Genomic DNA, 27,684 nt, shown 5'->3' with positions numbered 1-27,684 from the left:
TCACTGTCATGATCTTTCTTCCAACAGGTAGTGAAACTGAGAAGATTGAGGGGAAATTTAATCAGTTTCAATTGTCAAGTTTTAACTAGGTTTCTGTTTGAAAAAAGCTCAGTGTGAGCAGACCAAATATCTGTCTTGAACAGCATCCACCAGATCCAGCAAGATGTCTCCGTGAAGTCCGTAAGGACGGCATGAGGAAAACCTGTGCATGCACCTGGGTATAAAGAGGTGTTGTGCCTCTGGTTCTAGAGTGTGTAACAAGTCTATGACCAATTGTCCCTGATAGTCCCAATCCTCTTGTCAAACCATCCAAGCTGCTGACCATCACTAGCAATTTCCTGGTAGCAAGTTCAATAGGTTAACAGTGTCCTCTGTGAAGTAGATAGGGACATACTGTTGTTTTTATTTCTCTTCAGTCATACCTGACCTAAATCTGCCCATCAGGGTTTTCAAGTTACTTCACATGTTTAAGGAGGATTTTATCTCTACTTCTCCCTGCTGAGTTTTCATGGCTGACCAGGTATTTAAAGCCAGATGTCCTCAGTCCCTGTCTGTTAGTCTGTTCACTACACTGCACTTGCTCTCAGAATGCCGCTAGATAAAACTATTCACAAGTGAGCTACCCAAAAACGGAGAGTGAAGTACCATTGTAATTCCACCTTCCTGCATGGGTATCAGTGATCTAAAAGTCTGATACATATGCATTTCAAACTGTATTTCTCCCTTCCTCACAGTCATACCAACAGCAGGAACAAGGCTCAAACGCAATTATGGCGTTTTGAAATTGATAGCCTTTTCTCTTTCATATAAAATAGCTAGTGATTTACAAAGACTATCATGTTTGTTCAAATAATGGATTAAATAATTATCTTGTGTCTTAGGAACAGCAACCAGATCTCTCAAAACCTGGAAACAGCTTTTTTTTCTGTTTCTTCCCTGTCCTCATAACCTAAGGTACAGAGAATTTCTGAGTCATATGAAACCTTGACGTACTGCAAATAATGTAAGAGAATTTTGAACAGATTTATAGACTTACTCCGACACCTACTTTCTTACATCCCAATAAAATGGGAACGTTCAGCATATATTTGGAATTCAAGACTCTTGAGAGATTATCTCAGTCTACAATTCAGACACCTACACTGTTTGGCAAATAAAAGAGAAGCTATTTCAGGTGAAGGTACTGAGAGATGCCATCACAGATTTTTCTAACTTTCACTGTAAGCATAAGGTTCTCATCTTTGACCTTTTCTTCCACAAACAACAGCATGTAGGAGACATGAAAATCAACTATGAATTAAGGAGAAAAAACCCACTAGAGAGAAATATAAATCCATTTCTTTTAACTATACCTGAATTTAAATTAAAAATTGATTTCTTATTCTTATTTTTTTTTTCCCTAAGTGAGCTTATTTGTTACAAACTAAGCTCCCCTTTTACCTTAAAAACCTGCAGTGGAGGGTTGGGAAATTATCTGGATGATGTTTGTAGCACTACAGAAAGCAGCAGTGGTACAGGAAGAAAGTCCTTTTTCTTCTGGTGTTTGATGCTGGACTGTTTTGTTGCTCTTGGCTTAAATTATTTTCTTTCAACACCCATTTCCCTGATTCTTATTCATCCATAAATGTTAAATGCCTTGTAATGAGATCAGCTATGACATGGGGCATGACCAGATGGGAGAAATTAGAGTGCTTAGGTTTGTACTTAGAAGGTTCTTATCTTTGGTGCTATCAATTTTGTCTCACACTTCAGTGATCATTCAGTTCACACAGGTGATGTTTCTTCTCCCATGAGAAGAATCCAGACAGCAATTCAGATGACTCCAATTTGTCTGTGTTTTGATTACTGATGCCCCCCTCCTTACCTCCACCTTTTTTCACAGCTGTCATTTTGCTGGCTGCAATGACTCCCCCCTTTTTTTAATTAAATAAAGTAAGTGACATAGCACTACAGCAATGCATCAACCTAGCATAGTATACATATTGTATCAAAATATACCTCCAGTGTATTAGAATTGAACTGCGTCAGTTAGGGAAATATTTTAAAAAGAGACAAAAATAAAAGAAGGATTTTTTTTCTATTCTTCCTTTTAATGTTGCACCCTATTGAACATGGCACAGGATTGTCCCCTCAGATAACACCACTCACCGCTGTATGTGGGTGTGAGTTAACCAACTGTATGGGCTACAGAATGGGATAATCAGGAGTGATCTTAATCACACCAAATAAACTGCTACCCTAGTACTGTGCCAGAAAGGAACAGGACCGCTTGGAAAGGGGGGGGAATAAACTGCTTTTATTGAAAGCACATAGGTAAAGGTAAAGGTTCCCCTTGACAATTTTTGTCCAGTCGTGTTCGACTCTAGGGCGCAGTGCTCATCCCCGTTTCCAAGCCATAGAGCCAGCGTTTGTCCGAAGACAATCTTCCATGGTCACATGGCCAGTGCGACTTAGACACGGAATGCTGTTACCTTCCCACCGAGGTGGTCCCTATTTATCTACTTGCATTTGCACGCTTTCGAACCGCTAGGTTGGCGGGAGCTGGGACAAGCAACGGGCGCTCACTCCGTCGCGTGGATTCGATCTTACGACTGCTTGGTCTTCTGACCCTGCAGCACAGGCTTCTGCGGTTTAGCCCGCAGCGCCACCACGTCCCTTCCGGGTTGTAAAAAAAGAGGGCACACCAAACTGCACCAAAAGCAAAGCAAATAGCAAGCTGTATTGCCTTCACAGATGGTCTTACTGTTTTCCTATAAGAAAAATCTCCAAATAATCCAGGGTTGAGAGGGCAGCATGAGAGGGTAGCAGATGATAGCAATAGGGGATAAGGGGCATGCTGGTGGCAACAAAGGACATGGTGACAGAGGTGGCAATACAGCTCTTCTTGTATCAGGTGGGAGAGCTTGCACCTACACTACAGAGTCAGAGAGAGAGAGAGATCCCAGAAGTTGTGCTCTATGTTTTTGCACTTCTTGATTTGCTATTTTAGTAGCCAGGGCTAGCCTTAAACTCCAAAAGCCAGATTTTAGCATTCTCTGCATTTTGTTCCTAAATAATTCTATGCATTAGCCTGTCTATGTCAAAGTTGCACCCTAATTACAACTCTGAATATCCTTGTTCAGGTTTGCCACCAGTTTATTTATTTATTTATTTATTTAATTATTTATTTATTTATTTATTCCATTTATACCCCGCCTATCTGGTCGTATTGACCACTCTAGGCGGCTCTAGTTCTCCAATTGCCTCTTCAGATTAGCCTGTCTGTGAGTGAAATTTAAATCACTGTTTCTTTGTGAGTTTGGATGAATTTAATGTATTTTCCAACTCTTCAAAACGTTCTACCATTTTAGGAAAGAACAGATTTCTGATTACATGGGAGGTTTATCATTACTAGGTACAACAGCCTTTTTTTCCCCAGCCAACACAGCCAAGAAGTAACTTTTCAACGCAACGTGAAAATGGTACAATGTCTTTGTGTCCTTTACTGAACCAGACAGTAATTTCAGTTCCATCTGTTGAATGTATGTTACAATGGAAGCTTTCAGAGTTTTAAGAAAATCTGCTAACAGTCAAGTGCAGTCCTATACATGTCTGCTCTCAAGTAGGAAATGGAAATAGGCACTAAATTCCTCTTTCTCATCATTGTCTGCCATCTCAACACAAGAAAACACTAGCTAAGAAAGAGCAAGACAAAAATATTTCTCCTGTGAAATTTAAGTGTTAGAACAAGCCAGCTCCCAGTTCTATTTAACCTATTCCTGAGTCCAAATGTGTTTATCTGTGTATAATAAATTAATGAAAAAGAGAGTGAATGAATTAATAAGACTTTGAATTCCTGCCATCTGTTATGTAGGGAAAGGAGAAAAGGAAATAGTCATAGACAGAGGGTTCAGGGGCCATACTAGTCTCATTTTCCAGCTGCAAACCACAGTCATCCCTGCTTTTCAGTGATCCCTTCTAGTTTTGAATACAAGCTAATTGGGGCTTTTAAAAGGTGCACGAGGTGCAGAATAGTATTAAAATAGGCAAGTGTGCCCAGTGGAGATCTCCTCATGGGGAGGAGACTTAGCAAAGTTTTTATAAGGCATTGAGCTGGTGTCCCTGGTTGCTGTGACAGCAATCATACACGTCTGCGCCACTGGCCTAGCGATATCTCATCTGCTGTACATGATTGCATGATGAGGTAGGGCAACAAAAGGACTGAGCCCTGCATGCAATTTGTCCCTCTTGTTCTTTTTTCAGTCATTCAGCTGTTAAGCACAGAGTCTGTTCAATACCTAGCATGCCATTCTACCTCTGTGTTTCAGTGATATTAACTTAAGCTTCATCTTCACAACTTCCCAGTGGGGCTGGAGAGCTTCCTTCAAAACACCTGTTGCCATAGTAACCATATAATAATGGAAGTTGTAACAACTGAATACCGTTTGCTAAAGGACACCATCTGACTTCATGTATTTGGTTTATTCTTAGATATTTGATAGATGATCGTACACCTCTTGCATAACTTGCAAACAATGGAACTAAAATAATATTCGTACAATACATAATCACATTGGAACCCTCATTCTCTTTGTGTCTCCTTTATTGGTTTCACCTTTGTTTAAGAGCCTGGCAAGATGAGAAATCTGTGGTTGGATTCCTTTGACCAAAGGTAGCCAGTTTGGATCAAGACCAGGTACAGGCTGGACAAGATCCTGCACAGCACCTATGTTTGCCAAACCATAGCCAACAGCGGCTTCAGTTTGGGGTGATGTAAATAAGGGAAGAAACAAAAAGCAGAGGATTAAACTAAGGATGTAACAAATAATCACATATACTCTCCTCCTTGATGAAAAAAGAATGCTTTGACACATTGAAGCATATCGTTGCCATTTTCTTGAAAGGTGAACTACGTTTTACAGATAGCTCATCATTAGACACTAAAATCATGTCAGTGTTCCAGAGACACAGATTCGGCAGAGTTTCATCCTTGAGTAATCATACTTACAAACAAAACCTGTGTATTCTTTCCAGTTATCAGTGGTAAAAAGAGCATAATTTGCAAGCAATGAGCATTGTAAAAAGCTTGTGCTGGGCTAATCAGAGGTCTCTGAGTATTTAAGGAATTCTATCACCTAATAATGTGCTATCTGTAATGCAATGGCTTCTAACTTGGGTCCCCAGATGTTGTTCTATTTCAATTCATAGAGGTCCCAGCCTCTCTAGCAAACAGTCAGAGGTTCCAGAAATTGTAATTCAATAACCTCTATGGATCTCAGTATGGGAACTAATGGTGTAGTGTATAGTTTAATCCCAACTCTTAAACATCTGGGCTTAAATCCCTGTGTATTCAACCATGTTTTCTTGGTGCTGCACAGTAGGAGATCCATATCCGTGGGATAAATATCCACTGATTCACTTATCCACAGTCTGAAAATATTAAAAATATTAAAAGAAAAACTTATACGAATATACCTAAATTTGAAGTTATCAGAACTGGCCACTAGAGGGAGCAAGAGACCATGCTAGGTCTAGTGTTTGCTAGATAAATATATTTCTGTGCTATCACTACCAGAACCAACCACTAGAGGAAGCCAGAGATCATGCTATGTATAGCATTCACTATTAAAATAATGTTTACTATAATCTCTGCTTTTCAGCATCCTTGGGGAGGTTTGTAATTGATACAGGAGTCCTACTGTATTATAGCTGTCTTTTTTTTTTTTTAATATGTACCTGGCAGGCACAACATGGTCTCCTGAATCCTGACACTAGCCATACCGGCAGAGATGGCAGAAACATTTATGTCCATTTTTAAAGAATTTGCCATTTTCAAAGCACATATTTGGGATGGAAAGGCCTTGGGAGGGAGTTCAAAACATTTGAATGTGGTGAAACTGACTTTGTCATCCTTTTTCTGAAGTGTTGTAATCCCTAGAGGACTGCATCATATAATTTCTGAAATTGTTATTTTTTAAAAAAAAAAATCAATTCATGACATGTTGAGTTTTTCTGAAATTCCTTCCTACTTTTGCTGAGCACATCAGTGTCAAAATATTTGTTACTAATTCATGGGAAAGAATGCTGCAGGATGAAAATGTTCACAATTCACAAAAGTAATGGGATCCTGTAGACTTTGATGAGTTTTGGACCAGGCTTGACTGGGATTAATTTATAAAGGGTTGCCTTTGACTCCACTCTGAAGAAGCAGTGGCTGTCAAGTAAGTTTTTATATTTGCTTTGATTCTTTCATTTTGCTCCTGGCAATGAATGGCGTTGCAAATACCCACTTTTGCAGCAGCAACTTAAGTCTTGCATTGCCTTTGATATGTTCTGTTATTTGTCACTGTGGATCTTCCTACGCATCCTTACATGCTTTCATGCAATCTATTCGTTCTTTGTTACTTTCTCATCTTTGCTTGAGCTCAGTTATTATGGGGAAAGGAGACCTGCTGAGCCACAGGCTGAAGGCAATGGTGCAGGTGAATACTGATATCCAACTAAGCCTGTTACGCATTGGAAATAATTCAATGAACCCATCAAGTGTTATAGAATTAGTTTTCAAGTGTTTGGGGAAATTCATCTAGTGCGACTTTGATATGAAGCAGCCTGGGTATGAAAGCATTTTTTTAAAAAACGGATGGCAATACACTGAATATCAAATTTGGGATGAGAGGCGAGCTTGGGAGCAGCATCTTCATTTAAACTCAAAGATGGATACTGATTCTGGACCACATCAAATCAAACTACTAGTTTCCACATCATGGGGAAAAAAAGTCAAAGGACTTCTTCACAGTTGGAAAGAAAATCCTATCTATTCCTTTGTCACTTGCAAGATGCCAAAAAGTTAATTAAAATACATTTCTTTCCCTTGGAGCAAGAATCCCTTGTGATTGTGACTACACTGGAAAAATATCTAGCAATTTGCTTCATGGGTGAATTCCAAATATTTTGCAATGATCACATACAGTAGCATACAAGGCAATGCAAATCAGTTCATCCTTTTTCCCCTTCTAAATTGGACTTTCCCCACCTGCTGCTAGAGGTTTCTACCAGCCACATCTTCAAGCACTGACTGAATTCAAAAAAGTTATGAAGTGCTGCCAGCATCCTCTGTTAGATCTGAAAAGTTAACTGAGTGTCAGAGAGATTTCTATTCCAGGTGCCGTCTCTAATGACAACAATTCCTTCCTCCTTTCAGGAATCTGTTTATTCTAGTGAGAGGTAAGGAAGGATACAGAGAGGCAGAGTAGCTGATGACGTAACTAAAAATGTTCCATGATTTGCCAGTGAAGGCAAGGGTTTTGCTGAAAAACCTGGACATAAAGTATGGAGAAATAAATGTTAAAAAACTTAGGTTGGATCCTAAAGCAGGAAGAAAGTGCTCTTTCCATTCACTACTGTGAATAACACCCAAAAGAGTATAGTATAGGTGGCTCTACTACAAAACTAATGAAATGGGATGCAATTTCATACCGTCCAATAGCCACACTTTGCAGAGGCTCTCCCAAATAAGTACGTATGTAACTTTTTCAGCCCCACCAATTTTTGAAACTTGACTGCACTGGACAATTCCTAGGCGAGATTTTCTGGAGGAGCAGCGGGGTGAAATACTGGACGCCTATTTTTGTTCCTTGGTTTGTTTTTGTTTCTTTGTGCTGTTCTTGCCAATTTCCTGACTAAAGCTAAGGGTCCTGCCGTGCTCGAACAATCTTGTTCTTGTCAATTTCTTGCTCTTAGACTGGTCAACTTCAAATGGTTGTGTTATTCAGCTCATGAGATGGTGCATAGCCATTTGAAACTCACCACTGTAAAGACCTGAAGCTGACAAGAGATTTAAAAAAAAAAAAAAAGATCTTGTGGAGGATAATACTTCAGGCACAAGCAACACAGCACTGTCAAACTTCAATCTTGCAAGCGGTAGGTAAGATTTATCTCGGTGCTGAGAAGAAAATCCTGCAGAGAATGACATAAATGTCTGTGCCGTATCTAAGGAATTAAACTGGCTGGCTGGATAGCTCAGTGAGAAGGAGCACCAAGCTGTAGAGCTACCTACAGTTGGGTCCTCACTGTGTTTTGTAGGAAAAGACCCAGCCTGTGAGGTCTTGGGCAGGCCCATTTCTGTTTACTCTCTCTATAGCATGCTGCTATTGTTATTGTTACCCTAAGAATTATGCTTATGATTTCATGGGAAGAAAGTGAGGATATTTTGCCAGCTGGGAAAATCACGAGGGAGGGAAGAAAAGAAAAAAAGAAAAGATAGAAAAGCTCATTAAAAACTGGGAGACGGAGAAGCATCCAGATTTGCAATTCTATTCCTGACATTCCAGAAAATATACAGTATGTGTGGGAGAGTGGGGCTGAGGAGTGAGCTACAAAGAGATGAAGGGTGAAAGTCGCCTCCATGCCCTCTTTGGCAGGCAAGGGCATCCTGCCAGGGGAAGGAAACTCACAATCTCATTTCCATCCAGGGTGGCCACTGGTAAAGGAAGCAGCCCCCTCAGGCCTTGAGGTGGCTCTCTTCTATAAGGATGATTAAGAATAGATATTGGGCCACTCTGCTTCAGCCAGGCAGGTTCATAAGAGTCGAGTAGACCTTATTTTACACTTCCTGCATGAGAGTCATTTTAATAAAAACAAGTCTTGTTTGCTGGAGCAACTCTAAATCTGATGTCTGTGATACATCTTACAGGGACTGGCCATGGCTAGCTGTGCCATTAGGCAGAGTGAGGCAGCCTAGCCAAGCAGCACATTTGGGAGATCATGAATGGGAAGCAATTGAATTTGCTGTACTATAATTGCATTTTAATAGCCAAGGTTGGCTGGCAAGAGGCACTTTGGGGGTTTTCTACAGTTGGTGCTTTAGGTGGCTTTGGGGATTGTGGACCCTGATTTATGTCATGTGAGGAAATGCCATTTTCTGTTGAAGTTCAGGCAGCAGCATATTTTGGGCCAGTGCTGGATTGGGCTTAATTTGGCTGGAAGTGTGGGGTTGTTGTTTTTTTTTTACTAGCTCACATGCTGCCTATAGAAGCCGTGGCTGGGAGGTGACTGCCAGTCTATCCAGCATTAACCAATGGTTCCCTCTTGCCTCTGATTTCAAAGAAAGCCCGGCCTCTATACTGAGAGCTTTTTCCCTCTCTTAAAGACTGTTGGAGTCAGTTGAAGCAGTCAATCTGTTTATTAGTTTGATGTTTGGTCTGCTTAACTGGAAGTAATTAAAACTTTTATTCTTTATCCTGTTAATGTCTCAGATTGAGTTATTGAGACCATAGGTGTGAATCGATGAGGAAAGGGGGTGGACTAATCTTGGGGACTTGAAGCTATTTTGCTTGGTGAATCCTTGCTCTTCGATGACGCAGCTAGAAGAATTTAACAAAAAAATTCAGAACTCTGCAACAAACAGTTCAGAGGCAGAGATTTCGCACAATGGCTTAATGCAAAGCTCATACACTTTGCTCCCAGATGAAGACAGCAACCCTGCCTTATAGTTAAATTGTTTGAACACCACAGCAGTCAATGAGTTTTGAGCAACCTATGGGCAGGACTACAGCCAAAGGGAAGGGTTTTTAATAGGCTGGGGAAAGGCAATTATTCCTAAGGTGTGAAGGAAATAATCGCTTGTTTGGAGATGATGAAACACATACACTCCTTACTGCTTTCCTCTCTTTCCTACTAGTCTTTTAGGTGGAATTGTTCTGCCAATGAAGTAACAAATCCTTCCTTAGCTAAAGATGTCAGCCTGTGCTGAGCAGAAAATAATCAGACACATCAAAACAACTTGATTGGTATCATGTTAGAAATCTAGCAGCAGGAAGGTGACTGTGTGTCCTTGACACAGAAACTCTATGAAAAACTGTGAAAGCCAAGTTACAGTTTATAAAAATATGTTAGCAGTAAAAGCTGTCAGTGGGTTTATTTTTTTAAAAAAACTGATCTGTAATACCCATTCATTGCCAGAAGTTGCATTTTTAATCAGATATTTTGGCAGGCTCAGAGGTGTATATCTTAATAAAAATTAAGCAAATTTTAAATCAAGTGAACTGGAAATTGATAAAGCATCCAGGATAGGACCAGCGACATTAATTAAAATTGTTTACATGAACTTTTGATTGACTTTTATATTGTAGCCTTTCCCATAAAAGGAAGCCATTGCTAATTACACTGCGATATATCTTGCATATCTTTCTCAGGCTGAACATTTAATGGCCCTTTTGCCAGCTGGGTGGGTAGGATCTCAACACTGACACCAGGGCACTTTGCTGCCTGAGATGAACGATCACTACCAAGAATGATAGTTGAGTCTGGAAGGGCAGTGCCATCTGAGTTCAACAAAAGCAAGGGGATTCTGTCCTAAAGGCAGCAACCTAGTTTAAGGGATACAGGACAGGAAGAGTAGGATGCACAGATTTGTCCCCAAGAAAGGCGAATAGCTGGGGAGGTGGGAAGGAACTGGTAGAGATGGCCAGCAAGCACTTGCTACCTGAGATAATTGCCTCATTCTGCCTAATCTGGGCATGATCCCCAGCTATAGCCTTGTGCACAGTCATCACTTTAAATTAGTTTACACCAGGAGTCCTGTCCTCACTCTGGCCACCACTCTTGTGCCAAGCACCATATTTGTGAAAGGGAATGTGCAAACAGAGAACAGGACCAGCACTATCCCATTGTTGTCAGTTCCCTGACACTGTTTCTGAGGCAGCCTCTAATTAGAAAGAGAGAGTGAGTGAGTGAGTGAGAGAGACTCCATCACAGCTACATCTGTAGAGGAGTTTCAGCCACAAAGACCCTGGGCCACTGGACTTCATTTCATTTTCCAACCCAAAAAGCCACATTGGCTACACGTAGCTGAGGGGTGAGTTAACCGTGACCCTTGGGATGGTGGTGCATTGGGCCCTCAGGCTATTATTTTGTACCTCGGGACCATCAGAATTCCTTGTCAAACACCAAAAAGCAACAATTCATCTTTTTCTTTTCCACCTTCTTGGCAGTCCATACAAGCTTCTAGAGGAGACTGGAGGGCAGGAAAGTGGCCTCCAGATCTATCAACGCTGCTGATTTCTGCCTTACCTGCTTGCACCTCTCTATCAGGGCTATATACTTCAGGAAATATGAAGGCACCTTGTTAAAAACCATGGTAGCTCTAGATGGATATTCTGAAACTGGGAAAAGTAGGTGAAATTAATCTGGGCTGGGGGGGGGGGAGATAAATCATAGGGTCAAACTCTCTCTACTTTGTTATAACAGCCTGTTAGTATAATGTCTTGTTCTCATATAATTCCTTTTCATCTGAAAATAGCCAGTGCTATATATTCATACACATAGTGGGGGAAGCAAGGGCAGAAGTACTACCACATTGCCCAAAGTCTGGTCCCTATGAAGGATGTGTAAGAAATTCACTCCATATTTAAGGAACGATTTACTCCTAGCCCCCATTCCCAGCAGATCGCTCCTGTGAAAAGCAGCATTGCGGTTGGTGGGAACTCACCTTCAACTACGCATGCATCTGACACGGGAGACGGGAGACCGAGGAGATTCAGGTAGTCACTATTTCAGAAGCATGTGACACTGAAATCACCCCGACCCCTCCAGCTGCACATGCTCTACCCATTGCCAGAACTAGTGGTGATGACAAGTTAGCAATCCCTGTTAGGAACATGCAGTCCAAAACTGGAGCTCCCAAGAGGTCTATAATCTGGAGACATTTTCAGCAGTGTGCAATAGATGCTCACATGGCTGAGTGCATGCACTGCAAGAATGTACTCATGTGTGAGTAGGATGAGGGCCACCTCTCCTATCGTAGCATACTCAGCCCACTAAAGACTTAACATAGGGCACTGATGCTGGCAAATGAAGTGGGTACTGTGGGGGGAAATGGCTTCCTCATTGTGAAGGTAAGAGTCGTCGGAGGGCAGAGATTGAGCTGCCAGCCCAGGAAAGCAGGGATATATATTGGCAAATAGCAAGACGTGGGAGGCAATAAATACCAGGCTCAGATCTCAAGAAAGTGCCAGCTCCCTTGGAGGAGCTTGCTGCAGGAAAAGGCCTGCTGCAGACATAAAATGCTAGGATTACATATGACCTAGGGGAAATAATAACCCTGGGTGATCAGCCATTCTCTCTGGTGAAGATCACTGGTTTCTGCAGGTTTGTGGCAGAAGTGGCAGCCCATTACCTACTGCCATCCCAAACGACCCTCAGTCACAGGGTGATGCTAGATTTATATTGGGGTGTCAGGCAACTAGCACAGCAACATTTAGCCAGGGCACGGTGGCATATTTTACAAGTGACGTCTGGAGCAGCCCAGATGCAAATTATGACTATCTCTCCCTGACAGGACATGGATGGGAGGTGAAGGCATCATTCATAGGGCAACATACAGGGGCAGGATAGTGTGGGCCCTGTTGACTGTGGCTATAAATAGAGGGCAGCCACACAACGCACAACATTCAAGAGTCTCTGAGGGACATGCTGCAGCAGTGGAGTCTAGCTACAGAAAGGCAAGGTTTGTTTGTCACAGACAATGGGGCAGACATGACAGCAGCACAGTAGCCTGGGAAGATGAAGGGGTCCACACTCTCAACCTAGTAAGTTGGGATGCTTTACAGCAGTGGTCCCCAACCTTGGGCCTCCAGATGTTCTTGGACTTCAACTCCCAGAAATCCTGGCCAGCAGAGGTGGGGAAGGTTTCTGGGAGTTGTAGTCTAAAAACATCTGGAGGCCTAAGGTTGGAGACCACTGTTTTCCAGGGTCTGGAAGATGCATGTATTACCTCATATAAATCAGTGGGTCAGGAAGTGCAAGGGTATTTTCCCCTGAGTTTCTGGGGCAGTGAGCTGTTGTAGCTGAGACCAGAAAAACTGGGGTTGCCACTGCACCTTCTAATCCAGGACGTGGCAGCTCAATAGAACTTTACTGTCTACTCGCTTGAGAGAGTGCTAGAACAACAGAGGGCACTCCTAATTTGGCACTGGAGACTTCCATTGATGTGACTGTTCTTCTTCGTGGTCTCTGTGAATGCACACTAATTGGTCAATCCGTGCCTGCGTGGAGCAGCCTCGGAACTTTCTAGCTCAAGCACCTGATGCCAGGACCTCCCGCGCACTGGCTATAACCCCACCCCCGGCACAGAGTTCCTCAGTTCCTTTCTTACCGCCACTGCTGCAGCTTCGTTTGGAACTTTGTGCATTAAATCAAAAAACAAACTCACATTTCCTTTTCTACTTGGACCTTCCTGGCTTTATCTCGGATCGTTGACCTCTTCGTCAGAGTGAGTTTATCTGAAAGAATAAAATTGGACTATTAGTTAAGTTATCCACCTTCAAGTTTATGGCCTCGCTGGGCCTCTTCAAGAGGTGCAAGTTTTGCTCGAACAAGATTCCCCTCTCTGACAGGCATTCTCAATGTTTATTCTGTCTTGGGGAAGAACCTCAACCGGCCGTGTGCACTTTTTGTAAAAGCTTTACTAAACCGGCCTTGAAACTAAGGCTTCAACGCCTCAGGTCATTCCTGTGAGAGAGATCTCTTTCACACTCTCAGAGTGCCTCCATGGACTCTCCTAAGACCCAACAACCATCCCTGGCAGGTTCACCTGAAGTAAAAGCTCAAAAGGCGGCTAAAATGGCGACTAAGCCTAAATTGTCCTCCTCCTCAGGATCCAGGTCGACAGCCCTGGCATCGGCACCAAAATCATCTTCAGCATCGAGCTCAGAGAAAAAGCAGAAGACCCAAAGGCCAACTCAGGCAGCAGATCTATTGGCACCGAGGCTGGAGGCATCCTGGCAACATTCAGTTTGCCTAAGTTTGCCATCGGGGGATGAGGAGGTGCCACTGCTGCTACCAGTAGCCCCGCCATCCCCTTCTGTCAGTGATCATCCTGACTGGGGTAACACCTCTTTGGAGGTTGTTGAATTGGCACAGGCTAGCCCGTGTTCTTCACAGGGCTCAAGGACAAAGCAGCCCTCAGTTTCACCGCTGGCATCAGTTCGGGCTGAGGTTCCTTGGAAGAGAACCCACAAGTCTTGGCATGGTGAACTGACTGGGCAGCCGGACCCATGTAGCCACCTGCCGGAGCCAGCAGGGTTCCCTGCCTGCCGGAGCAGATGGCATTATTATGAATCCCCCCCACACACACAGTTGTATGGGTCTGAGGATTTTGATCCGGACCCACGGTTCCACCCGTGGCCCTTTTGTTATGACCCCTACCACTGATACCGACACTACCGGCCCTACGCTGCACCATTCTCCCTGTCTCCTTCACCAGCCATGGTTCTCGGCTCTGCACAACAGGACATCGAACTACTTCAGGCTAAAGATGGTTCCCCACCTGCTGTCCCAGGACGACGGATGGGTTTTTCATCCAGATCTGCAATCCCTCTGCCTGATGGCCTGGATGTTTCCCTGACTATAGCAGAGGTACTCAGTTGTGCACGTAAACCCTCGACCTCCTTGGCATACGCCTCTAAGTGGAAAGCGTTCTGTGCATTTGCCTCTGCCCAGCACTTGCCTTTTAGCCCGACATCTCTTCATACAGTTCTGCAGTTTCTCCTTCACCTGTTCCAGAGGGGCTTTGCACACTCGACTTTGAAAGTGTACATGGCTGCTATAGCAGCTCATCAGCCTCCTACCTCCCAGGCAGCTTTGCTCTTTCGCCATTGGACCTTGAAACAGTTCTTGTGTGGGCTAAAGAATATGCGCCCAGCCTACAGGGCCCTGACTCCACAGTGCTCACTCCAGCTTTTTCTCAGTTGGCTCATGAAGCCTCCCTTTGAACCCCTGGTTTCTGGTTCACTCCGCTTGTTGTCCTTGAAGACCTTCTTTCTCCTTGCAATTATCTCAGTGCAGGGAGCGGGGAAGCTGGCTGCATTGAGGGTGGACTCTCCTTTTCTCCAGTTCCACTCAGACAAGGTGACCCTGTATCCAGACCTTTTATTTCTACCTAAGGTGTCCACCTATTTCCATTTGAATCAACCAATTGTGCTTCCCACCTTTTTTCCAACATCTATTTCACCACTGGAGTGGGCATTACACTCTCTAGAAGTCAAGAAAGCTCTTTCATGCTACGTCCATCATACAGCCACTTTCCGTACATCAAAAAGGCTCTTTGTGACCTTCAGGAGCCCCTCCATGGGGCTCTTCCCAAAACATCTTTAGATGGATTGTGCAAGCCACCCACCTTGCCTATCAACTGACTGAGACTCCTCTTCCAGGTACAGTCAAGGCTCACTCTACAAGAGCTGTAGCATCTTCGACTGCCTTTCTCCGTGGAGTGGACATCGCAGATATATGTCATGCAGCCATGTGGGTGACACCTTCCACCTTTGCCTCTCACTACCGCCTTGATGTCTGGGCTAAGGCAGAGGCTGTGGTGGGTCGTGCTGTCCTGGCTTCTGCGCTTTTGTGACATCCCTCCTCTGGGTAAGTGAGCTTGCTAATCACCCATTAGTGTGCATTCACAGAGACCACGACGAAGAAAAAGAGGTTACCTACCTGTAACTCTGGTTCTTCAAATGGTCATCTGTAAATTCACACTCCCCGCCCTCCTCCTTGCTGTCCGTCACATATACCTTTTGTGTACTGTGCAGTTGGAGGAACTGAGGCACTTGGTGCCGGGAGTGGGGTTATAGCCAGCGTGTGGGAGGTCCCAGCACCATGTGCTCAAGCTAGAAAGTTCCGAGGCTGCTCCACGCAGATGTGGATTAACCCATTACTGTGAATTCACAGATGACCACTCAAAGAACCAGAGTTATGGGTAGGTAACCTCTTTTTCCTCTGGGCATAGAAGAGTGGGACATTATGGGTCAAGTGGTCTATGCCTTCTGAAGCTTTGAGAGTGCAACCCAGGTCCTTAGTAGGAAGACAGATATCCTTGAACAGGCAATCCCAATATTCCAGGGCTTCGTTAGCATGATGGTGAGCATAATGACCGGACAGTCTAGGTCGATGGGGAATTCCATAGAGAGAGAATAGCATTTTTTTCAGCCTTGGCCATCAAACTAAAGGACAAGCTCCACTACAGGTTTACCTCATGGAAGAAGTAGTACATTTTAGCAACCCTCTTGAACCTCCCAATTAAACAATGGACAATGGACATTAGGTAGCAGCAAAGGGAGAACAATGCCAGCCAAATTTCTATCACATGCAGTGGCAGCAGCTATTGAAGAAGATCTGGCTAGCACTGAGGGGTCACACAGAGCATGAAGAAACTAGCAATGTTCACAGCACCCTAAACAACAGTACCAGCAATTGTATTCCATAGTCCAAGTCCCTCACCACTGCAACAACAATGTAAGCTTTCTGGGATGCTGTTTAGACAAGCATGTCAGGGGACTGTCCTCCAAAGACACAACCCCAGAGGAAGAAAACGGCAGAGGTAGAGGCGTACGTGCAGGAGCCTCATAAACCAAAAGAAATCAATCCCTTGTCTTACTGGGCTAAGAAGAAGTCTATTTGAGCACATCTGACCAAAGTGACAGTGGGAATCTTGTTTTGCCCACCAACTAGTGTGCCCAATGAAAGAGTGTTCTCTCATTGGGCACACATAGGAATGCATTGAAAACCATTTAATCCGTAACGGCTGTTTTTCTTTCTTAAATCGAGGTGCTGTTCTTAAGTTGAAGCATTAGTTCCCATAGGCACTAATGCAAAGCTGATTAACCCGTATCTACCACTAGGGGGGAAATATATATTTTTTTATTTTTCTTCTTTTGACCTAAGATGAACTTAGGTCAAAAAAAGGGCAGGAAAGGATGGGGTTTTTTCGTGTTTTTTTTTTTCATAAGTCGAGGCTCCATTTGCAAGTCTAAGCAACATTTTGTGACCTGAACTGTTCGTAACTTGAAACGTTCGCAAGTGGAGTCATTCGTAAGTCGAGGTACCACTGTGTAGGAACAGACTTGATTTATGTTGCCTGTAAATAAAAGCTGTGGCCAGCAGACCAAAATTCAACTGGAAAGACTTTAGGACAAGGATTTTCTTCTGTGGAACATGAAGGTACGCAGCTGAGTTTGTGAGCATGTTTCTCATTATGTTTATCGATATCTAAAGGAACACTTCCTCCCACCTAGATCTACCCGAATCACTCGCTCTAGCCAGGAAGGGCGGCTGAGAGGCCTAATGCCGAGGGAGGCTCTGAGAGAAAGAACAAGAAACCAGGTCTTCTCGGCAGTGGCCCCTCACCTCTGGAACAGTCTGCCCCAGAGATCTGTCTGGCTCCCTCATTGGGTGTTTTTAAGAACAAACTTAAGACCTGGCTCTTTAGGCAGGCTTTCCTTCCTGTCATCACTTGAATATTTTTCCCCGTCTTGAACTGTATTACTGCTGTTGTTTTTTATTTTATTATATTGTTTTTATTCTATCTATTATTGTGAGCCTCCCAGAGTAGACTTTGGTCTAGATGGGCTTGGTATAAATTTAAATAAATAAATAAATAAATAAATAAATAAATAAATAAATAAATAAATAAATAAATAAATAAATAAATAAATAAATAAATAAATAAATAAATAAATATCTGGACGTGTTACAGAATTCCCATGATGAGCAGGTACTCCGATCACAGGAACTCTGAAATCACATTCAGCTAAATGCTCTTACAGGTATTACCCAAAGTGTGAGTGACTTGTGAGTGGAAAGGGAACAGAGCCAGGGTTTATGAGTACACCACATCACCAGCATCCATGTTGCCATCTTCACAATTTGAAGCACAGCATCTAAACAGGGCTTATTGACCCCAACATATGGGAGAGCACTATCCACATGCTAGCCGTGAAGGGGTAGATAGCCACATTAGAATCTCAACATGGAGAAAATTATTTGCAGTTTAGTTCCATTGAGAATGCTGGGGCTTAGTAATCATGACTAAACACGTGCAATTAGATTCAAACAGGCTTAAATATACCTGTCTTTCGCTGGACCAGAAGAAATAATATTTGGTTTGCCCCAAGGGCATGCATAATAAAATTAAGTTCTGCAAGTAGTTGTGGACTCTCCTAAGATATTCAAACAGCTTAGTGTAGAAATACACATACACACATCTCCACGTAATTACTTTCTTTTTCTTTTTCTTTTTTCCCCCTTTTCCTTTCCCCCCCCCCCTTTTCCTTTTTTTTTTTTTTTTTTTTTTTTGGCTTCTTTTCCAGGACTACACCCTCACCATGTATTTCCAGCAATCCTGGAGGGATAAAAGACTATCCTACTCTGGAATACCTTTGAATCTGACATTAGATAACAGAGTGGCTGACTATCTCTGGGTACCAGATACCTACTTCTTGAATGACAAAAAATCCTTTGTTCATGGAGTTACTGTGAAAAATCGGATGATTCGACTACATCCAGACGGAACCGTCCTTTATGGTTTGCGGTATGTACCATTTAATCTTACTTTACAGCTGCTTACTGGAATAGGTTTCTTCATAAGAACTGTCATACTGGATGAAAGATCACACAAACTGCTTTTGACTTTAGCCTATTTAAAGATCATACAGAAAGAGAGGGGGGGATTTTATTTGACTCTTGGTGGTCCTAACAAACCATAATTGAGGTGTGATAAAAAGTTCCCTGAGGTGAAATGGGGAGAAAACAATACGTTTCTACAGGCATTCCACATATTTCTCTTCTATTTCATTTTGATTCTATATGCAATATGTAAATATAGATGCTCTGTGTAGCTTTATCTTTCCATCTGCTTTCTAATCGGGAAGATCTTACAGCTAGATAATGTGATTTAATTACAGCAAACAAACTGTGCCACATCCACCCATTTATCCTCTCACCTTTTTTCCCTTGAGTAGGCGGCACAGATTTGCAGGAAGGAAGGGTTTTTAGAAACATCATGGACCAAATAAACTGGCCTGCATAAACTGACCAACATTTATCAGGGATTAAGCCCCAGATTTAATGGTGTTTGCTTCTCAGTAGATATATATATATAGGATCACACTGTTGGTTGCCATTCTTATTCTTCCACAATGCACAACTCCATAATTTTAGCAACAGGTTCAGTATCCATTGTATATTCAATTCCACTTCAGTTTACTAGTATCTGACACTCTGTATATGTGAAGAGACTGTAGCACAACAGGAAAATTGAAATTCTACTTTAAAACTAGGCCACACAAATGGAGAGCTGGTCACTGGTAGTGTCTCCCTGATGCTGCAATAAAAACAAGTCAAGATACTATTAAAAATCAAAGTAATTTCTAAAAACCAAAAATATTTAATATACATAGTATAACATTTAGCAGTTGCTGCTTTCTAACTTGGCAGCACAAGAAATAAAATTTAGATACTTTAGAGTCTGTGTACTCCACTATGTACATTGACAGATCACAAAAATCACAGAGACCATAAATATTCAGTGTTTTTTGTTGTTGTTGTTGTTGTTGTTGTTGTTGTTGTTTATTATTATTATTATTATTATTATTATTATTATTATTATTATTATTATTATTATTATTATTATTATTATTATTATTATTATTATTATTATTACAAACACAACAAAACAAAGACAATATTCAGTGTTATGATGATAATGCTTATCCAAGTAATCTGGGGATCAAGCAAGCATTCCCCAAAATACCTTTAGTATAACATCTATTGGAACTTTGACTTCTTGTTGATACCAGTAGATCTGAAGATGTCTAGAACACCAATTAGTCATATGGTACATCCTGAGGATGTGGATTATTTTAATAACTATAGGTCTGTTGCTAATATTCCATTCTTGGGCAAGTTGATGGAGAGGGTGTTGGCCAACCATCTGCAGGCATTCTTAGAGGAAATGGACAGCCTAGATCCATTTCAGTTGGAGTTCAGGTCATGCCATGGAACTGAAACAGCACTGGTCATCCTGTAAGATGATCTCCCAAGGAAGGTAGATAAGGGGAGCATGAGCCTGCTGGTCCTATTGGATCTTTGTGTGGCCTCTGATACCATCAACCATGGTATCCTTCTGACTATGGCTATACAGTTTAGGACTTGGGGGCTCAATTCTTTAGTGGTTCTAGTCCTTCCTTAAGGGCTAATCTCAGATAGTGCAGCTTGGAGAGGCAGTGCTCACTTCTTAGGACTTCTGTTATGGGGTTCCTCAGGCACTGGCCATTTCCCAAATGCTTTTCAATTTCTATATGAAACTGCTGGGACAAGTCATATGGAGATTTTGAGTTTGTTAACATCATTATGTGCGTGACACACAGCTCCTTTTCCTCATCTGCAGGTGATGCTGCAAAGGTTCTTGAGCACTGCCTAGTGTTGATAATGAACTGGAAGAGGGTCAACTGAAATTGAATCCAGATAAGAATGAAATTTTGGTAGGATCATTGGACTGATTAAAAGGATATTTATCTGGTGGGATTACACTCCCCCTGAAGGACCGAATTCACAGCTTGGGTGTACTCTTAGACGCAGTGCTTTCTATGGAGGTGCAAATAACTGCTGTGGTTAAGAGTGCCTTTCATCAGCTTCAGTTGATTGCCTAGCTGAGCCCCGACCTGGAGAAGAAATGCCTAACAATTGTGGTTCGTGTATTGGTAATCTTTAAAACAAACTAGTGTAACACTCTCTATGTAGGACTGCCCTTGAAGCCAGTACTCAGTACAGAAACTTTCACAGGTCCAAAAAGTGGCTGCCAGACTGATCACAGGTACCAGAAGATGCGAACACATGTCTCCAGGACCATCTCCCCCACAAAACAGCTACCCATCCCACCTGCTCCTTGCAGTCTGTGATTATAAAAATGGTGACATCTAAGGAAGCCAAAAGAAACCAGGAGCTGTGATTTCTAGGTCATGGCCCCTTCCCTCTAGAACAAGCTTCCTACAAGAGGTTCTCAGTTTGCAGAAAACTAGTAAAAACAGAATTATTTAAAGCTACCTTTTATTAGTACCTTTAACCATTGGTCTGAGATTTCAAGATTTGTTTTAAATCTGCTTAATTCTCTTACATGTCAGTTTTTAGCTAGTGACAATGTTTAATTTATTTTACAGTATTTTTTAACAATGTATTTTGTACAGTTGATTTTAATGTGATTTGTCATGTTGTGAACCACCACAGAGTTGTTCACATGATGGGGCGGTATACAAACTGAAATACTAAATGAAATAAATAAAAGAGGAAGAAATGTATTTCGAAGCATCAAATGATGAGTACTAAAGTTGTCATTCAGTTTAAAAACTGTGTTTGTGCAATGCTATACAAAGAATGAAATAGGTTGGCTTCCAGAAAAAGGAGGAGGAGGCACACACACACACACACACACACACACACACACACACACACACACACACACACACACACATACACACACACACACCCCTTGAAGTAAAGATTCCTAGATGTCTTATATACAGTGGTGCCCCACTTAACGATTACCCCGCTTGACAACGAATCTGCTTCACTACGATGTTTTTGTGATCGCAATTGCAATCGCAAAACAATGTTTTAATGGGCTTTTTTCACTTCCTGATGATCGGTTCCCTGCTTCGGGAACCGATTCTTTGCATTACGACGGGTTTTCAAAATGGCTCCCCGCTGTTTTTAGGAGGCATTTTTCGCTGCACAGGCACCTGAAAATGGCTGCCCTGTGGAGGATCTTCGCTGGACGAGCAGGTATCTCGCGCACTGGAATGCATTGAACGGTTTTCAATGCGTTTCAATGGGCTTTTTTATTTCGCTTGACGAGGATTTTGCTCTACAGCGATTTCGCTGGAACAGATTATCCTCGTCAAGCGAGGCACCACTGTACATTAGGAGTTGCTTTTTGATACATTCCAGCAACAGTTTGTATCAAGGCTAAAAGGACTTCCCCAGAGCTTGAGCCAGACGGGCACTCCGTGGCCCCTTGTGCAGGCGGAAGCCTCGTTGCTTTGAATAGGGCAATCTCTACTTGTGCTGTGGCAAGTCAGACATTGCACGGGAGCTCTGCAGGCAAAGAGTCACCTCACATCTATTCTCAAGAGGTTCCTGGTTACAGGAACTTATAATTGTTGCTCCCACCAACGACGCTTGCTAAAAACAAATTGGGTGCCTGAACTGTTGCAAGCAGTATTTCTTCCTTCCACGGAACAATCGTAAGCATCATTATTATTTATCACAAGTATTTATGTCTCACTCTTCGTCCATCAGGGCTCCTACAGTAGTACACACACGGACAGGTGTGCACACACACACACAATGCTTTAAAAATGGATTACAAGACTTTTTTTAAAAAAAAAATGTTCAAAGCCAAGCTTCTCAGAAAACAAATTAACGCCCTTAATGGTAACAGTTATACAAACACATTCTTGGCTGCCAGCCACAAGCTCACTAGGGACAGAGCAGGCCTGAATTTCCTTGGAAGCAAATTACACCACCTCTGTGCTGCCACACCGAAAGCAGCTTCCTGAGATGACAGGGCACAAAACAGGGTCTCTGTTGAAGAGCTCAAATTCTAGGGAAATTCCTACAAGAGGCAGGCAGTCTTTCAGATAACTTGTCCCTAAGCCATATTTTGCTTTTCCTCCCTAACGGGAAGCCAAGACAGCTTACAAGAAAATATTTTAAAATCCACAAATCATTAAAAACATGCTAATTAAAATTTTACAACTATAGCATATAATTATAAAAAAAAATGTTGTTTATGTATTTTTAAACCCCACCAAAAATCCCCATCTCAGTCAGGTGCCAGTTCCCTAAAAATCTCTCTATAAAGTTATGCCTTCAACTGCACCTTGTATGCAATTTGAAGTGATCTGGAAGCCAGTGCAGTTGGTTCAAGACTAGTGATATAAGTTCTCCAAAGCACGTTCTAGAAATGATCTAGCTACCACATTTTGCGCTGGTTGTAGCTTTTAAACACTTTTGAAAGGCAGCCCTATGTAAAGCCCATCACAGTAAGATGGGAAAAATACTCTCTAAATTAGTCTTCTTGCCTGCTTAGGCTGTCTCTCAGCACTGAGACACCTCAGTGAGGATATTTGGAGCCTTGCAAGATTCCTCTTCACCTGACAGAAAATAAGATGTGGGCTGAAAACCATCATCCCCTGCCCCTAGGCTGGTGGCAGGACCAGTGGCAGCAACCTTTGGGCATCGGAGATCTCCTCCAGCCCCTCTTCCAAGGTTCTCTCATACTTCCCCTGATATCCAGGAATTTCCTAAGGATCCTCAGACCAATAGAAAACCTTAAAATGAAGACTAATGTCTGCAGCTGATGGATTTATAAGTGCATAGTTGTGCAACAGGATTTCAACCAGGGAAATCCTATTGCACATCAACAGGATCTTTTCTTTGTCAAACCTGATGCAGTTTATGCACAATGTTTCTGTAGCAGTCTGTGTAAATCTAGTATATTTTCTCTTTAAGAAGTAATGCTTACATGCAGTCGTGTGTACGTAACACTCACATCAAGCAAGCACAGAAGGAATGCTTGGTCATTTTAAAAAGGTTGGAAGCAACCTGTCTGATGCTTCTGATTCTGAAAAAGCCACACAACCAGACAGCACTGTTAGAGAACACTATGAATTAGTGACCTCCAGAAGTTCCTATCGATAGCAGCCCTGCTCAATGCTTGCAAGCTAAAGACTGTGGCATCTTTGATTGGGTCAATACATCTCATGTTTAGTCTTCCTCTTTTCTTGCTGCTGCCTGCTTTTCTACTGAATGTTATTTTCTCATGTTCTGCCTAAAGTATGTAGTCTCTACTATGGTACAGCTCCAGCTTGATTTTCTCTAACATCCATTAATTTCAATAGTATTTACAAAAATCTCCTCTGACACCACATTCGTTCACATTTGAACAATTTTCCCCTGTCAGCTTTCTTCCTGTCCAGTTTTTACATCCATACATGGTAAATTAGCTTCCTTTTCAAGTCTCAGATTTATTCTTATTTCTTGACTCTATTTGGACCAAGATTGAACCAAGATGTAGACTTTTTTTAACTTTTTCAATTTCTTTACTCTCACAATTCAAGTTATGTAACTCTTTTGTAATCAATGGCCAAAATCCTGTTGCTCAGCACAGGAAATCGCAGCAGAGTAGGCCTGTTTGAATCAATGGAACATACGTACGATTTGGCTCACCAAATACCCATTGCTTCAATAGGTTTACTCTAATGTGACTCCCGACATTAAGCAAAGGATTTTGGCCAATATCTGACAGCAGTGATTGTAGTTTTAAGTAATTAGCACAAGTTGCACATGTGATGGCATTTGAACAAGATACACAGTTTGCACAAGTTTTGCAATTTGCATAAAAAGGGACAAATTAGCATCATGGGGGGAAAAAGCCATGCAATGCAGCCAAAGCTGATCAAAAGCGCTCCTGGCCTCTGTAGTCATCCTGTTTTCCAAAAGCTATGCTGGGTTCAAGAACATTTAACCGGCGAATCTTCTCCTTCAGAGGAATGCAACTGGCATTAAGGCTGTACCATTTTGGCCCCTGGCCAAGTGGCACTTTCTCCCATTCACTGTGCCCTGAAACCTAGGTATGAGTGCCCCCCATGAAAAAAGGAAAAGGAAAATGTTGATGTCCTTCAGAACAGAAAGTGCAAGTTTTCATTTTTCCAAACAAAGGAGGTATCCCTATTTATTTGCCTAACATTCATAAGATTTGCCTCTAGATTTCTGTACCTCTAAATTTTGGGGCCCTGGTGGATTGTGCCAATTCCCCTACCCTAATTGCATGCCTGTCTGCCATGGACATCTGTCCCATGTGGTTAGAACATGTAGACAGAAAATCTATGTGGTGCCAATCAATTTGTTCCCATCATATTAGGGAGAGAAGACAAGCTTTTCCTCCCCGTGTGCTGCTGTTGGAATCAGCTTCCAACCTCAACCCTATCTGTCATCAACTAAAGATGTGTAGTTACATATTACATATCAATAGAGTGTCTTCTTTGATACTTGCTTGGGAGTAAACCTGAAGGAAGGCACCAGCTTCTGAGTAATTGTGCACAGGATTGAGCTGTATGCACAAAATCTGAAATACATTTTTAATGAATTAAATTTCATTGCAGTGAAGAGAATGTTGTGCTTCAACAGTAAATTTAAATTCTAGACCTTCCTTCAGGAATGAGAATATATGGTTTTGCAAATACTAGGAGTCCCATTAGTCTTAGCCAGCATCACTAGGGGTAAGGGATCATGGAAGCTGCAGTCCAAGAACATCTGGAGAGCCACATATTCCTTATCTCTTTCTGAGAGGGCTAGATCTATGTGTGAGCCATCTGAAATGATATGCAATCATTTCAGAAACATTAAAACATCATTCTGCATCACAAATGCATGGGAGGAAGGCTTGCTTTTGTGCTGAAATGAAGCTCTAGGCACAGAGAGAGAGAGTTGTGCTCTCATTAATTTTGTACCACGCTGCTTAATTCCTTAGAGAACAGCTCAAGCAAAAACTGTCATTAAGTCTTTCTTGGGGAATAGTAGACCTCACTGGTGTGGATAAATGACTTTTGCCAGGGGATGGGGATGGGGAGGAGGGGGAAGACTGGTGTTTCAGCTGTGAAAGAGAAAGCAAGGCACCCGTGAGGAAATGGTTGATAAATTCCAGAATGTGGTTATCGTTTGTTAAACAGAGCATGAGGAAAATGTGCTTTTCTAATTGCTTTTGGTATTCATGGCTGCTGCTCCTTTCCATCAAACCAACTGCAGAAAAGCAGCTTAGAAGCCTAAGGATACTTAAGAGTTTGAGATGCAGCAAAAATTTCCAGAAACACACTGGCCTGCCTTCTCTGACTCACATGAGTTGGACTGTCAGTCCTGTGTTCTTGTCTGAGAAATGGGAAATGCTTGATGCTTTCAGCAGCCTGTGCAATTATACATCTGCTAGCCTTTAAGGAGCCACTGCACTTTTAATTGATTTTGCTGCAGAAGGACTACATGGTTATGTCTCTGGAATTGGCATTCATAGTATAGTATCCTGCCACAGGAAGATTTGGTTATATCTGCATATATAAGACATGCAGGAGAGAAAACTTCGTATCTACATATTTGATGATCATTCACAGGAAATGCTAAGGTGGATACAGTCTTTGTTTACTATTAAGAGATTTGTGCATAACTCCCCAAAGGCCAAAATCCAGTATTAAGTTGCAGCTAGAGTAAGCCCATTAAATCAGTAGAATTTATGGAGGAGCTTGCTTACCAAATCCTCACTGATTCTGTTGCAGAGTTTTGAATATTTGATAAAAGTCCTTTACCTGGCAGCAGAAAGACATGGATTCATAAAGCAGAATAGTCTTATATTCCCCAGATTCTCATCAACTGGCACTTACAGTCTCAAAAACTCACTCTGAGACATTTGAAGTAGAAAGAATAAAATACATTTTTAACTTATGACTTAACAGATCAAATAGCAAGCTGACAAAACATGACTGCTTGCAACAGCTAGTCTCAACAGACTCATTCAGTGCTTCCAACAGGCTCATTAACTGCCAGCAGATAACAGAGAAGGGGGAAAGACATAAAAGCAGAGGTAGAGCTCTCTTTGAAATTAGAGGCAGAGGGGACCGATTGTCACCCAGAGCCCAGAAAGTTCCAGACACACCTAACAGAGACAGCATGCAAGACTGCAAACAAACAAACAAAACCCTACCTACAACAGATTCAAGGGGCCTAGCTTTATTACAATTTACTACCAGATTTCAGACAAATTATTTATAAGGAGACTAGGCAGATATACAAGTGTAAGTTAAATAAATAAATATTACAATCGAGTATGATGTGGTATGGCATTACAATTTAAATACAGTGAGTACAATCTGCTATGGTTTCATTTCGTTACAACTGTATGGTCTGGTGTGGTTGAACAGCAAATGAAGTATGTTCTAGGAAGTCACTACTTCAGCAAGCTGTTTTCTCACAGCAGCTTCTGGCCCTCGGCGTCCTCTATATAAGGCTGCTATTCGCCTTCCTCATGGGCTGGAGGTCTTGCTATCACACAGATGGCTTTGTTTGCTCTTGTGACGCCGACTATGTTGCCAAATCTGCTTAGCTGTCCCTGCTCCTAAGCAGAAAAATAGGTGGGGCATATGTGTGTGCGCGCACGTTGGAAAGAGTAGCGGTGTTAGAATGGCAGTTGGTTGTGGTTGCCAAAAAACCAAAATCTTTCTGGATATTTGCGAAATACTGGAAGATGCCATGTGGGAACGTTTTCCCTTTCTGTGGGGCAATGGGAGGCAATGAAAGAGCATGGAAAGGCATGGAACTTTGACCTTAGTAACATAAGAGTTATTTCCTTCTCCCACCTCCCTATCATGAGAAATACTTCCAACCTATTTTTTTGTACCTCACTTTTAAAAGAAGTTCACGCAAATTAGCAGAGGGCTTCCTTTTGTGCCTCACTGTTTCAAGTCAGTTCTAAGCTCTCCTCAGTTATTCACCAAAAAGGGCCTCAGCCACTGAAAAGGACTGATGTGGAAGGGAGACGAGGCCATGCACACCAGCCCTGCCTTTTCCCTTTCTGCCTTCCCATTGTTGGCAGGAAGCAAATAGGCAGGTGTGTGTGTCATCCAGCCACGGGCTGTAGGGCTGTGTGTGGTGTCAGCCATTTGGGGGCTGCCAACCTTCCTTCCAGGACACACTGTCGTCAGCACAGTGCACTGCGAGATGCCTACCCAGCCAATTTACAGGGCTGGGAGTAGGTGTCTCTTCTCATAGGTGGCCCAGATTGGTGGATTCAAATCTGGGCTGGTTCTGGGAGAATAAAAGAGGTTTTTGGCC

The 27,684-nt window shown here is 42.3% G+C and overlaps 1 protein-coding gene across 2 annotated transcripts in view; it reads left to right on the top strand.

Moving 5' to 3' along the window:
* Nucleotides 1-27,684, top strand: part of GABRB1 (gamma-aminobutyric acid type A receptor subunit beta1) — a 147,504-nt gene that overhangs the window by 47,905 nt on the left and 71,915 nt on the right. For both annotated transcript variants that reach the window (XM_073001217.2, XM_078394703.1), the window contains exon 4: nucleotides 18,120-18,340. In XM_073001217.2, coding sequence (XP_072857318.2) covers nucleotides 18,120-18,340 — 221 coding nt within the window. The remainder of the gene's footprint in view (nucleotides 1-18,119; nucleotides 18,341-27,684) is intronic.

Source organism: Pogona vitticeps, chromosome 5, assembly GCF_051106095.1.
Source record: "Pogona vitticeps strain Pit_001003342236 chromosome 5, PviZW2.1, whole genome shotgun sequence".
Lineage (NCBI taxonomy): Eukaryota > Metazoa > Chordata > Lepidosauria > Squamata > Agamidae > Pogona > Pogona vitticeps.
This window is presented reverse-complemented; position numbering and strand designations above follow the sequence as displayed.